This window comes from Annulohypoxylon truncatum, assembly GCF_022578515.1.
Source record: "Annulohypoxylon truncatum strain CBS 140777 unplaced genomic scaffold F4807scaffold_9, whole genome shotgun sequence".
NCBI classification, from domain to species: domain Eukaryota; kingdom Fungi; phylum Ascomycota; class Sordariomycetes; order Xylariales; family Hypoxylaceae; genus Annulohypoxylon; species Annulohypoxylon truncatum.
In genome coordinates, this window is record NW_025953795.1 from 1046775 (window position 1) to 1059246 (window position 12472).

The 12472-nt window shown below is 48.0% G+C and overlaps 4 protein-coding genes across 4 annotated transcripts; all 4 read left to right on the top strand.

Moving 5' to 3' along the window:
* Window positions 1-20: 20 nt before the first annotated feature.
* Window positions 21-2242, top strand: F4807DRAFT_418933 (uncharacterized protein). The gene is made up of 2 exons (XM_047997372.1): window positions 21-417; window positions 477-2242. Exon 2 carries the CDS (start codon window positions 693-695, stop codon window positions 2013-2015), a length of 1323 nt encoding a protein of 440 aa, XP_047856280.1. The 5' UTR covers window positions 21-417; window positions 477-692; the 3' UTR covers window positions 2016-2242.
* A 1241-nt stretch (window positions 2243-3483) lies between these two features.
* On the top strand, window positions 3484-5276 carry F4807DRAFT_401082 (ICE2-domain-containing protein). The gene is made up of 2 exons (XM_047996008.1): window positions 3484-4274; window positions 4337-5276. The coding sequence occupies exons 1-2, from the start codon at window positions 3753-3755 to the stop codon at window positions 5105-5107; spliced, it is 1293 nt and encodes a 430-aa protein (XP_047856281.1). The 5' UTR covers window positions 3484-3752; the 3' UTR covers window positions 5108-5276.
* Window positions 5277-5816: 540 nt separating this feature from the next.
* F4807DRAFT_401046 (uncharacterized protein) lies at window positions 5817-8279 on the top strand. Its single transcript, XM_047996007.1, has 6 exons — window positions 5817-6160; window positions 6219-6264; window positions 6427-7048; window positions 7105-7340; window positions 7507-7995; window positions 8056-8279. Exons 1-6 carry the CDS (start codon window positions 5952-5954, stop codon window positions 8191-8193), a joined length of 1740 nt encoding a protein of 579 aa, XP_047856282.1. The 5' UTR covers window positions 5817-5951; the 3' UTR covers window positions 8194-8279.
* Window positions 8280-10690: 2411 nt separating this feature from the next.
* On the top strand, window positions 10691-12386 carry F4807DRAFT_418955 (uncharacterized protein). Its single transcript, XM_047997373.1, has 2 exons — window positions 10691-11285; window positions 11422-12386. The coding sequence occupies exons 1-2, from the start codon at window positions 11115-11117 to the stop codon at window positions 11902-11904; spliced, it is 654 nt and encodes a 217-aa protein (XP_047856283.1). The 5' UTR covers window positions 10691-11114; the 3' UTR covers window positions 11905-12386.
* The last annotated feature ends 86 nt before the right edge of the window (window positions 12387-12472 follow it).

A 12472-nucleotide genomic window follows, 5' to 3' on the forward strand; every position in this document is an offset into this window, starting at 1 on the left:
TACCTGGTGCATGCACCGCACGGGGAGCTGTCTAGGTCAACTATATGTTTACTATGCATTGTAGACTTCATCTTTCCAGGAATTCTTCTGTTATATCTGCCTTCACAACACTATAGGGGAGGCATGGCCACCCACAGGTGGAGGGTTACTATGGCCTCTAACTCGGGAGCCCAAAAAACTCAAGTACAAGAGCCTCCAGCGCCTCCAGCGCCAGCATCAGCACCTGAAACAGCACAAGCGACGACACCCACAACGGAAGCCACCAACTCGACAATACCAGCGCAAGCAACAAGCTCGACGAATACATCCTCAACGCCCTCAACAGCTCCTACTGGGACACAACCACCTGTACAACCAGCACCAGCATCAACCCCACGTCCGATACGACCGGCGCGAAGATTGCGGCCAGGGCAGAAGGTCAGAGCCCTACATTACTGTCTTGCCTACTAACACTCTTGCTAACAGTGCCCTTGTAGCTGAAATTTCCTCTGGAGTATGTCCCTGCGTATACCGGGCCCCAAAATAAGACTGTTAGTCGTAAATCTCCTGTCAATGGACAATCCGGGAACCAGAATCAGCGCAATGGCTTCAATTCCACAGCCACCACGGCCTCGACGTCGAAGCACTATGCTTCTCGAGTAGCGAAGGAGGAAGATGAGAGACGAAAGTTTTACTACAACATTTTAGGGGACATGGATCCTTATAAGAGTTCGCCCAAGGAGTTCATTCATCTCCTGGTAAAAGCTGCGATGCGCGATGAGGAGATATCCAAAGCTATCCGCCGATTGAACGAGGAGAGGATACAAAATCCAAGTTCCTGGACGCCCGTGAGGCCACAGGATCCGAGTTTACTGGCACCACAACCTGGTCCACTACAGAATCATCCATATGGGACACACAACCAACAAAATCAACAGCCGAACCAGCAACTCATGCCTGGTATGGCGCCTGGATATGGACCGCAACAACCGCCAATACCACAGCAAGCACCACACACAGTCGTATATTACGTTTATCCCCCGACAACCGCAGGTCAGCCTCATCAGGTTATACCGGGCCCAATGTATGGTTCACCGGCACCAAACATGTATCCTCCTTATCCTCCACCTCAACTATCACCTGGGATGGGGATTCCCCCGCAACCTGCGCAACCTCCCCATCCTCATGCCACAGGCACGTGCCAGGGCCAGTCCGGATTTCCAGTTCAGCCAAACCCAAGTGTAACACCTGCCATGTCCCATATACAGCAAGCCCCTTATATACCCGTTCCCCCACAACCTACCCCCCGACAACATTCTACCCAACAATGCACTGCATCTGGAGAAGACGGTACATGCAGGAACGCCAGTACAGCTCGTCATTCAAAATCAAGCGACAACACACCTACGAATAACGTTGCCGATTCAGATAGCAATACAAATTCGTACCATACTGCCATTCAAATCGATGATGCTGACGAGGATGAGGATGACGGAATTATTAATAATGACGATGGCAATGCGAGTGATGGGGCTGACATCGACCCTGATGACATGGATTTAGATCAAGGTCCGGGACGTAAGGAACAATCTTGTAATTTCACGTGGGTTGTAGATCGAGCCGAGACCCAATTAGGATGGACTGGCCAATATGAGAAAGAATCTGAAATAAGGCAAGATACCATAGGACAGTCTACGGCCATTAAGCTTCAAAAACACCTTAAGAGGATGAACGCCATGATCGACAAGAACGTCACTTTTCGCAACCGAGCACATATTTTAACGGTAATGCGCGAGGTGATCATGGCAACTCTAGATACGGACTCTCGCGTCGGCATTGCCTGCCGACAGAATGCCAAAGAGTACGACGATACGTTCGTGGAGGCCGTGGGGAAGTTATCGCCGAAACACAAGCAGGGATTGAAATCCTTGGAGGGAGGTAAATGGATGGAGGAGATGCAAATGCTTGTCGAGGAGGCTAATCGACAATCCATGTTTCCCCGCCTCGCGGAAGTGACTGCTCTGCTGGATATCTAGGGCTGCTAGGTAGTTGAAAGTAGATGGATTCGGGTTGGGACATTGTTAAGTTTACGCGAGATACCCATTTGCTTGATGTCTTTGGTTTCTGGAACGGCGCTACGGTAAGGCGTAAGATGACGGGATCTGGACATGGCAATGGATTACTAGAGAAACCGCTATGTTACCTACTTGTTGGCCCATGGGCGGCGATGATTTCCAAATAGTATATGCATTTATAAACGATGCTATGCCATAAGTTCCATGTGCTATTCCCCCATTTCAGTCCCATTGACCATGACCATTGTGTAGCCCCTGTTCCCAAAAGTCTCTAGATATTGAAATATCTCCCCAAAATTGAAACCAAAATTTGTGTTTACATCAAAGTATGACGGTCCACCGTCGCTCTACTTGCATTACGTTGAACAATGACATAATAAGCAACTAAAAGGGCACATGTATCCAGTGAAATCATTCTCTGCTAATGGACACATGTGCAATAGTTATTCTTCAGCTCTTTAAGCTACATAAGTAAGTAGATCTTATAGATAATGGATATTTAGTATTGAAAAGATGGGTCCGGACGTAACTACTAAGCTAATGCTGCACTTAAGCAAATAGATTCTTGTCGGTGAGTTGTCCAATGAGATTTTCTTGCCCACGATCTTTCACTTGCAAGTCTTCTTAATCCCAAAATTATTATAGACCAAATTATGAGAAATAACTTGATATAATAGGGAGTGATATATGAGTTCGAGTTAGTCGAGAATACCCAGTAGAAAAGCATATTTTAAAGTATCGTGTGACGAAAGAGACATGATGACGATGGAGGGGCAGGGGTTTGTGACCAGGGTTGGCTATCTAAAGCTGGCAGCTGGACTGATCACTGAGCTAGACAGACTAGGGCGGTGAATGATTACCTAAAGTTACCTAGAGCAGCTGGAGTTTCCTAAAGCTTACCAACTTGTAGTGGGGACTCCACCATCTTAGGCCAAGCCCAACCCGTGCCTTGCACCATTGCCTGAACTGATGAGTGAATGGGTACATGCATGATGTACACGCGACCTTCTTCCTTGGTAGCACATGCCTTTTCCACCTATCTAAAGTGAAAAGAAGAAGAAAAAAACTTCAAAGTTGTTCATTGCTAACCACAGTGAGGTTTTTAACGCTCCCTAATCTGTTTTTTTTCTCATTCAACGAACCCATTCCCTTCCTTTAGAATACAAAACAAGGTTAGCATAAATGGTAAAACAAACCGAATCTATCGTTTAGAGGTACCTAGTATCCAGCGTTCGCCATCCAACATTGAGCGTTCAGCGCACCCGCCACGTGCAGATAAACGATAAGCCACCTGGCAGCTTCCAGGGATCAGTCCGTCAAGTGGGAAACCTTCGCCTAGGAAATAAACTCTTAGGTTAGCTTAGTTCTTATTAGGGCCACCTCGATCAAAAATTAAAATCTTGCTTAGGGAAGCACGAAGGACGAAGAACAGACAAACTTAACCCCTCTTCCCGACGCGACGATTTTTCTAACAACTTCATAAACTTATCGCCGATGACCCCAGCCGATTTTATCATCTCGTCGTGACGCGCTTCCATCGATCCTATCGAATCCCATCGGTATCGATACAATTCTCGACGACTTAAAAGTACGGCATCCTCCGAATCCGAAAAAAAAACACTACCACCAAATATCATAGCCAGTCCTGGCCGAACGCCTCGCTAGCTCGGCGCGGCAGCAGCCACCACTAACGCGCCCATGTGGTGGTTCTTTCGCATCGTCTCCAGTTCCATCTTCTTGCTGATCATCGTCCTGTCTATACCCGTCTCCTTCGATGTAGGCGGACGCGATAGTGGGCTGGCTTACAGCCTTTCCCTATTCCTCTTCTACCTTTTCTACAGCTCCGTTAAGCTAGCTACCCCCGAGAACTCGCGTGTAAGATGGGCATTTACCAAGCTTCTTCAAACCTCCCAATGGGTTGTGATTCCTACGCTTCTAATATGGTCTCTTCACAACTTTGCCGTTGATGCCAACAGCACCGACTGGGTATCGAGAACAATCGGCGGCCTCGGGACTCACAAACACAGTACCTGGACTGACTGGTTTTTCGGCAATGGTGGTCTGGTAGAATCAGTCACCCTCGGTGGTTGGGATAAGACTCTACGTTACTCTAGTCCTGTTTTCCAACTTGCTGAAGGATTCTGCACACTGTTGGTCATCCAGGCTGCTGGTTGGATCTCACGGGAGCTCGTGAACAGAGGAAGAAGCGACACCTGGGTCGTAAGTATTCTTCCACCTGTCGCTCTAAGACATTTTTTTCATCGAGTACTAATTTGTCCTAGCTCATTCTCCTAATCTTGTCGGCTTCCATCATTGCCAGCTCCGTCTACTTCTTGTGGCGGGTCGCATTGTTCCCCTCTATCAACAATGTTGATGCGATACTTATCGGCGTGACCGTCACTTCTGCAATTTTCCTAGGGGCTATAGGAATTAGTACTGGTCGTGGAAATCCTGTCGAGTCGTCTCTACTATTCGCCTACGTCGTTCTATGCGTCTACCAGATATTCACAGACTATGTCCAATCACCGGAGGCCCAAGCCGCCGCTGCGGAGCAAGCTGCCAACCAACCGGAATTCCCACCCCTCCCGCCTATCATCATGGCAAGCTACTCAACTCTTCTCCACCTATTCAACTTCCTACCTTCAGCCGTATACTCGTCATTAAGTTTTCTCTATGCGGCATTTCAGACTATCGCGCCTTCCGTGATGATCTCTCTAGTTTACCGACTGATCGTGTTCTATTGCGCAACTCGTATCATTCCAGCAGTGCGAGAGTCAGGTATCGCAGCTCTTATCAATGAGCCTTCTTTCGATGACTCGGACGACGCAAACCGCCTATTAGGTTTTCTCTCTTGGTTCTCACCTTCAATACTCATCGCCGTCTACACAAGCCTCTTGTTGCAGCACTTTTCTGCCAGCGACGGTGACGAAGGTTGGACACTCCGGCACGGTGATGCAGGAGGCAACACTTGGCGTTGGGTTAATGTTGCCGCTACGATGATTCTGTATGCCAACGAGTTACGTATAGGCAACGAGCATCTGAAGACGGACTGAATGAGATCAATCATTAGTCTTAGCAGGGTAAAGATGATGGTGTTTTTTACGTTGCCTGTGGTATAACACAGACCTGGAACGACAGGCGACGAAGGCTTCCTTAGGAGGGAGGTCGTATGTATTTCGACGTTTGTCGACGATTGTCGTGATTGATTGTTGGCAGCAGCATTTGGGCATGGAAGGTCGTCGGCTTAGGAAACGAAGGTTTACAGCACTTGGCGTTAAGGGGCATTGGGGACAGTATACCATTCCATTGAATTCGACATGTTTTATTTGTTGCAACAAAACAGCACCTACGCTTTACCAAGCCGGGCGTACAGTGCATCTGCAGGGAGGTTTACATGCAATCTAGGCTTTTATGGAGTAAGGTAATTAAATTGCCTACTAGGGGGAGTGGCTCATTTAGGGGAAATATGACATGTCCCATTACAAGAAAGAAAAAAAAAGTGTCTGGTCGCTGCATAATCCTCAAGCCATACCCCTCATGAACTGGGTCGTTTGGAAATAAATACCTAGTACGCCTTGAAGTTTCCAGCCCCCTTCCTGTAAAAAGATTCAGCCTCGGTCCATACATGCAGCGCCTATCGTATGCAATGTAACGTCGAGAGCCTCGCCCATGATGTGGCGCAGATAGAGACCCGCTTAGCAAATATAACGGCAGGCTCTGCGACAAGCTGAATATCCCAAGTCATTTCTCCCACTTCTATGCATTTTTTTTCCTTTTTGCTCTCCCTCATCCAGCGTGCATTTTATGTTAAATATTTCCTCTTCCGTTCCCCGTGTATAGATTATCCACGTCCGCGAGTTCTGCGGTCGCCATTTGCATATACTGTCGGCCAATATAATGCATTGGTTTAAGCAGGATGTAAAATCGATAAACGACGATGAAAAGAGAAACTCTTCTAGCTACGATCAAGATGAAATAGATCCCAATTTGTTAATTCCGGATAGAAAACTCGGAAAGGATTACGATGACTACTTTAATGGGGATATATATGGACAATCACCCTGCAGACATGTCCAGCAGTGGGAGACCCCGGAGATGAGCGATGCGTATGTGTTCCCTGAAAGATACGCTGATTCAGCAGGTTTATAACTGACGGACTTAAAGGTCTAAGATGCCATATCTTGTACATATAAAATCTTTGTCTATGGGTGTATGTAATATTAAGGGTTCTTTTCCTGCCCTTTCTTGGCTCTCATAGGTACCCCTGATCAACCTAGCTAAGCCTGTTGAGAATGTTGCTCGCTAGTCATGTCTCCATCTTCGTTTATGACTATTTACCTGAAGAAACAATTACTGACCATTATGGATAAAGTGGCCTCATCTCCGCTACCTTGCGGAATGGATGGAGGTCACAACATCGCCTACCAAATGGCAGCTTATTAGAGACTCGCCCAAACTGGAGGAGATTCGGAAGGAGAGAGCTACGCGCACCAAAATAAAGGCCATTGACTTTATTTCAGGCCAGCCAGCTATACATATGCACGACATTGATAGCCCCAATGATCTGGCACAGTATCTGGACCAACCCGCGGTTCCAGAGGCCACTCGACTATACGTTGTGGAAGACCTCTCACGCGACGTGATCGAGCAGCTGGGTTACAAGCTTGATATTGATCCCCTCTTCTTTCGAGAGCACATCAATGACTATACGTGGTATAACACGCGAGATCCATGGGTTGAACTTCCCGATCTCGACATCGTTTCGCGATCCCGGTCGTACTTCCGTCTAATGTACATGCATCCACGGTACTTTACGACCCGAGATAGTTACGATAAAGCACTGAAGCAGGCGGGGAAATTCAACGTGCTTAGGCGACTAGACGAGGACAACGAGCACGAGTCCTTGTTTGACGACGAATCAGCAACGGTTGCCCTTGTTAGAAGCAAGGCGTCGTTTTGGATCAGGCGATCTAGCAATTCCCAGCAGGCTGTTGGTAAGTAACTTCTCAGTCATTACATATATGTCGCATACACGTTGCTTACCATTTAGGGGTCTTGCTCATCGACCCGTCGATAACCGAGGGATTCCCCCTCTGGAAAGGATACCGGCCTTTTAGAAATTCGCCTTCTCCCTCGAACAAGACATCCTTCGAAGTACCTCCTCGGACTAGCCTCTTCGAGGACTTGATCTTCTGGATTCGGCAGACGTCGCAGCAGGATATAGACGCCATACAGCACAACCCCAACGCGATGGCTTTCCGAATCCTGGAGATCATATGTGCGGAGGTAAGTAACCCAGAGAGTTGTTCGTTTCTCTTTTTAGCGCGCCGAAGTCGAGTTTTGATCATTTTTCTCCTAAAAGCGTTTGCTCTTGGGGTGGCCAAACCCCCTGCTTAGTTTACCTAGTCAGCGAATCTACAAATAGCAATTGCTAACACCCCTCATGCTACAGTGGCTGACACTAAGCCGCTATATCACCGCGCGTCTCGGCCAGATCGAGTGGGAGATCGAGAGCCCGGAGCGGTTCCAGGTCAAGAAGATCAACCTCCAGCAGGAGTCCATAAACTTCAATACGTCGCTGAAGAAGCTGCACACGTGGCGCCGCCGCCTCCCCATCTACAAGGCCATGGTGGCGGACACCCACACGAAACTGTTTCCGAAGGTTGAATCCGGCTCCGGCCGCCGGGACTGCGTCGCCGACTTGAAGAAGGACTTCGAGATCGTGTCGGGCCATATCGACGACCTGCTGTCGCGGACGGAACGCATCGCCGCCGTCGCCACGGCCGTGACGGCGATCGAGGAGAGCCGGCGCGCCATCGAGCAGAACAAGACCCTGGGAAGACTTACTTATTTGGCCGTCATCTTCGCGCCGCTCAGTTTCGTGTCGAGCTTCTTCAGCATGTCGACCGATCTCTCGGGGTTAACCCAGACTATCTGGGTAGTAAGTGTTCACGGAAAAAGCCGTATCAGGTGAAGCATTTGGTGGCTAACACGATACTAGTACTTCTGCGTCGCTGTGCCCATCAGCTTCTTCGTCTACTTGTTGGTCGACAAGAACTGGACGAATAATATGCAGGCCGCGTATAATAAGACCAAGGAGGTCAAGCATAATGCCAAGTTACATGATCGGAGGCATTGACGTATTTATTCGTTTGTTTGTTATATAATGACGATTGGACTAGGGATAGCGATACCACGACATGAGAGTTACGATTTATGACAGCATTAAGATAACGGTAGACGCATTGGTATTATTCACTGTTCTCTCATAGAGAATATAGGTCAAATTGCATTTGAAGATGTTATGAGTTATGATGGTTCTACTATCTCTGACTGGTGCCCGACGTGACTGTATCCTGTATCAGATGGGGACTGAGCGGGTAAAACGGGTGAATGTAGGAGGTTCTAGTAAGCAAGATGGACGAATGGACCAACGCCTAACCCTCCTTTCTAGAGCGAAATATCACTTGTTGGTGGTTCTTGGAGCTTGTTGACTATGATCTGCATGTTACGAATAAGACAGTCCATATATATCTTTTCGTATGCACGTCGCCTTGAAGCAGTGTCCTGGGTAGGTCAGGCAGGTGACATCTCATAATAAGACACTTTATTAAACCCGTAAGCTTTTTGATATAACACGATAGTAATTCCCCTATCATGTATCCACGACATGTGAGAATGCAGTCGACTTTATTGTACGCCAAGGAGTAGGTAGTATATCTTCCCACCGGAAATAATCCATGGCTAGGTACGTAGCTGTCTTACATGCCCCTATAATACTATTCACGATAGTTATCTCTTAGCTCCAAGTTTTTTTGGTACTCACTGATGTTTCATAAACTTGTCTTTATTTTATTTCCTTGGTGGCTGGACTTCCTGCCTTAATAACCTACCTACCTAGGCAGTGGTATAAATCTTCATGCGAAGAAAGCCACCCAACTCCAACACGGGTATCTAGACGGGGACACACAGCAAGCCCTCCTTGACAATATTCGTTAGTAAGACATCTGCTTACTGATATGATTGCGTGGCGCTACTACCTGAAAGCTGCATGAGTAATATTCTGGCATCTTTCTGAGTACGAGTACGTGGTATTAAGAAACTATTTCCACCAAGCAACTATAGTTCTGGACGCAAGTTACTAGAAGGGTCTGCTGGTTCTTAATTATAGTGAGCAAGACTTCTTGGCCATCACCCGTGCCTTGGCTTAATTACTCCGAGAGTAAGTCAGGGCGCCACTTATATCGAACAAGATATGCCGACATTGTTAATGGGTTTGAGCTTTAAATGTATAATTACATACCGGATACTTAAGAGGAAATAATAGTTATCCTCGGGTTCTATAATCCGGTATAGCTTAATCAAACTACCAACATCTGGATGGAAGCGTAATCGGACATCGACGTAATGATACATGACTCATAAGCAGCTATTCCCGAGGCCAATGTTAAAGCCTAGGTAGGCAATCTATACCTACCTGTAATAACATGTTATGTAGGTATGTATTTTAGTTTAGGTGTACGACGCGCGATTAGAGGCATTTAGAAGAATAAGCGTGCGCAAGTCCGAGAATCCTAAGGCGCAAGCTTATCACCGAGCCTCGAAGTCATTGGACGATCTAGATGAAGTGGTAGAAACTCCGACCATTGCACTGGGACGAACAGGTACAAAGCACGCCTCATCTTGCAACCTTATTCAGAAGCCCCTATTCCAATGTCCATTCTAGGAAACTAGCAAAATGGCATTGTCATTTTTGTTTGACCAGAAATGGCATGTAAGCTTTTAGAAAACGATAAAGGACCCCTTTTCTCTTCTTCAGGGACAAGTTGTTCTATCGATTTTCGGGAAACAAAGCCAAGCCGATAGCCATGTGGGCGAGTTCCAGAATTACCCAGAATTACTGAAATAGGAGAAGGATGATTCGCTCTGGAGTTTTGTTGACCTAGCCGCTAAGCCTGTTACGGCTAGACGATCCTCGGGGATGGTACGGATCGATGTCTGGGGTAATGCTGGAATGATATGCTCGGTAATGTCCACTGTAGCTCCACTGTAGTATCCACTGTAGCTCCGCTTCTCAACGGATGAGTGGACAAGGGACCAAGTCGATTGACTTGTCGGTGAGGCAGCCGATTCTAGAACCCTATTGGTTTCTATCTCCCGCGACAAGGACGGATGTGACGCTTGAGCGATCTGCCAAATGCTGGTCATTCATCGTCACCCACTACCCTGATTTCCTTACATTTCCTTACATGAATCCTTTCTCCATTGTCCCATCCTGATGCAGATGCTAGCTGTAACCTGTTCGACTTGGTATTCGATCTTGGCCGCTCTGGCCGTTTCAAACACTATTGCGATAGTCCACAGCTATGAATCTTGGCACGAGACCAATTGCTCTAATATTAGATATCGTTCATCCATGGATGTGTCGTGTAAGTCGTGTAAGTACAGTACCTGTATCGTACACCAAGCTTAGTGTAGAAGGATACACGTGTAGGGCTCTAGTAGAGTAAAAGAAGAGGTGACAAGAGGTCGTCTGATCAACACCAATCCCTAGCATCAACTGTGTATGGATTTAAGGATATACTACTGCAGCTCCACGCAAAGCTTCCTTGAAAGGGGAAAGGCGACGCAGCCATCTGCCGCTCTTGGCTCTTTATATCCGACTCGCTCGTTTGAAGTCACCAATGCTCAATTCCGTGTTGGAGGTGTCGCTTCGAACGAATCAAGGTCGAGATAAAGAAGCAGATCAAGCCATCCACCCCCATCCCCTCAAGGAGCTTGCATAGCTTTGCATGCCTACATACGACAGCAAACAAACCAGGTCCTAAAATCAGTCCCTTGTCAGCTCACCTCACCTCACCCCGGACGTCCGATCCCTCCTCAACAACTCGGTACCTACATAGTACCATATCTACCCTCCTATCATCCCATTATCCCCTCGCTCTCTTTGTTCTTTTTCTTGTTTCTACTTGTATCCAGCCATTGGACCTTCTATCAAACCTTAGAACTCCATCATCGTCATAGCATCTCACAGTGTTTTACCTACCAAAGTCCTACAACATGGCCGCCGGTCCCCGCCTTACAGGTCCAGCTGCAAAGCTCGCCCGCTCCATTACCACCACAGCTACGGCTTCTCAGTCGAGTTCGCTTCTCACAAGCACCAAGAGCACAACCGCTCCTCTATCCAGGAAATATGCAGAGCTCCTCAAGGAGAGGAATATAGATCCGGATGTATGTTTCTTTTTGCCAAGTTCTATCGTGCTATAGTTTTGTTGTTGTAGCTTGAATAAAAGACTGGCCAACTACGTAGAGCTGTGGATAGGTATGGAATATTATTGCATGCAGCTACTAACAAAACGGCCATCAGCACCCCCGTCATCTCTACACCCGGTCATCCAACCGCCCGCACCCCCCACCACGCACGATGCGCCTGATGCAAACCTTCACCACGAGCGCGCCTAAAGCGGCCCTCGCCAACACCACCACCATGGACCAGATTATCTTCCCGGGCTCCGCCTCGCTCGACGGATCGCGCGACGACCCGTTCGCGCACCTCCGCGTCCCCCTGCTCCCCGACAATTCCGCGACGCACCACACCCCCGACGTCGCCGACGGCCCCATCGCCCCGGCCCAGATCAGCATCGTCGCCGCGAACCCGGAGCTCGTCTCCCCATCCGCGCTCACCGAGGTCGAGGGCATGGGCATCGACGGCGTTGAGTTGAAGTTCGCCCACGAGGAAGCGCAATCGGAACAGGAGCATGGCACGCTCACGGATATCTGGAAGGGCCTCGTCGACGACGTGCTCGGTAGTGGTAGTAGTAGTAGGAGTAAAACCAATGTTGCTCTTTAACACGCCAGTCGTTTAACTGTTTAACGACCCGTCACGAAACTTGCAATTGGTTTTAGCGAAGAGGAGGAGGGCTCTTGTTTCTGATTTTCTTCAATGGCTTGATTCGAGCTCTGTCTGGGAAATTTTGGACAGCGAGCGTCGCGCGGTTCTGGAAGTGCTTCGGGACCGGTTTGGATATGTGATTTAATTGTACCTTTGGTTTTGTTGTTTTACGTTGGCGAGAGCGAGATCGAGATTGGCTCCGTTTTCACGCGGAGCAGAGAACGTACCTATATCTAGGATACGCAAATAAAACCCGAGAGGCGACATTGTCGAGTCGCCGAGTAAGAGGGGCCTTTGTCGTATGCAGTTCCATATAAATGTGTACATGTGAGCTAACACTTCCAGGCCCAATTAAGTAAATACCTTAGCTGAGATGTAAGCATTCGTCAAGTATACTGCATGAAGCAATGTCATACTAGACATACCTTATATGACTTAAGAGGTGTTCCATTTCCATACCCAGTTGGTCGAGCTACGACCCCCACGTGGGCATGGTCAGCAGCTGGACAATTGAGGCTCGGCTTAT

What these genes read in the sequence shown, in the direction of transcription:
- F4807DRAFT_401046 (XM_047996007.1), top strand. Translation starts at nt 5,952, where the DNA reads ATGCATTGGTTTAAGCAGGATGTAAAATCGATAAACGACGATGAAAAG. An exon ending in ACCCCGGAGATGAGCGATGC is followed by an intron (nt 6,161 to 6,218) that starts GTATGTGTTCCC and finishes ACGGACTTAAAG; the next exon opens with GTCTAAGATGCCATATCTTG. An exon ending in CAATTCCCAGCAGGCTGTTG is followed by an intron (nt 7,049 to 7,104) that starts GTAAGTAACTTC and finishes CTTACCATTTAG; the next exon opens with GGGTCTTGCTCATCGACCCG.
- F4807DRAFT_401082 (XM_047996008.1), top strand. Translation starts at nt 3,753, where the DNA reads ATGTGGTGGTTCTTTCGCATCGTCTCCAGTTCCATCTTCTTGCTGATC. An exon ending in GAAGAAGCGACACCTGGGTC is followed by an intron (nt 4,275 to 4,336) that starts GTAAGTATTCTT and finishes AATTTGTCCTAG; the next exon opens with CTCATTCTCCTAATCTTGTC.
- F4807DRAFT_418955 (XM_047997373.1), top strand. Translation starts at nt 11,115, where the DNA reads ATGGCCGCCGGTCCCCGCCTTACAGGTCCAGCTGCAAAGCTCGCCCGC. An exon ending in AGAGGAATATAGATCCGGAT is followed by an intron (nt 11,286 to 11,421) that starts GTATGTTTCTTT and finishes AACGGCCATCAG; the next exon opens with CACCCCCGTCATCTCTACAC.
- F4807DRAFT_418933 (XM_047997372.1), top strand. Translation starts at nt 693, where the DNA reads ATGGATCCTTATAAGAGTTCGCCCAAGGAGTTCATTCATCTCCTGGTA.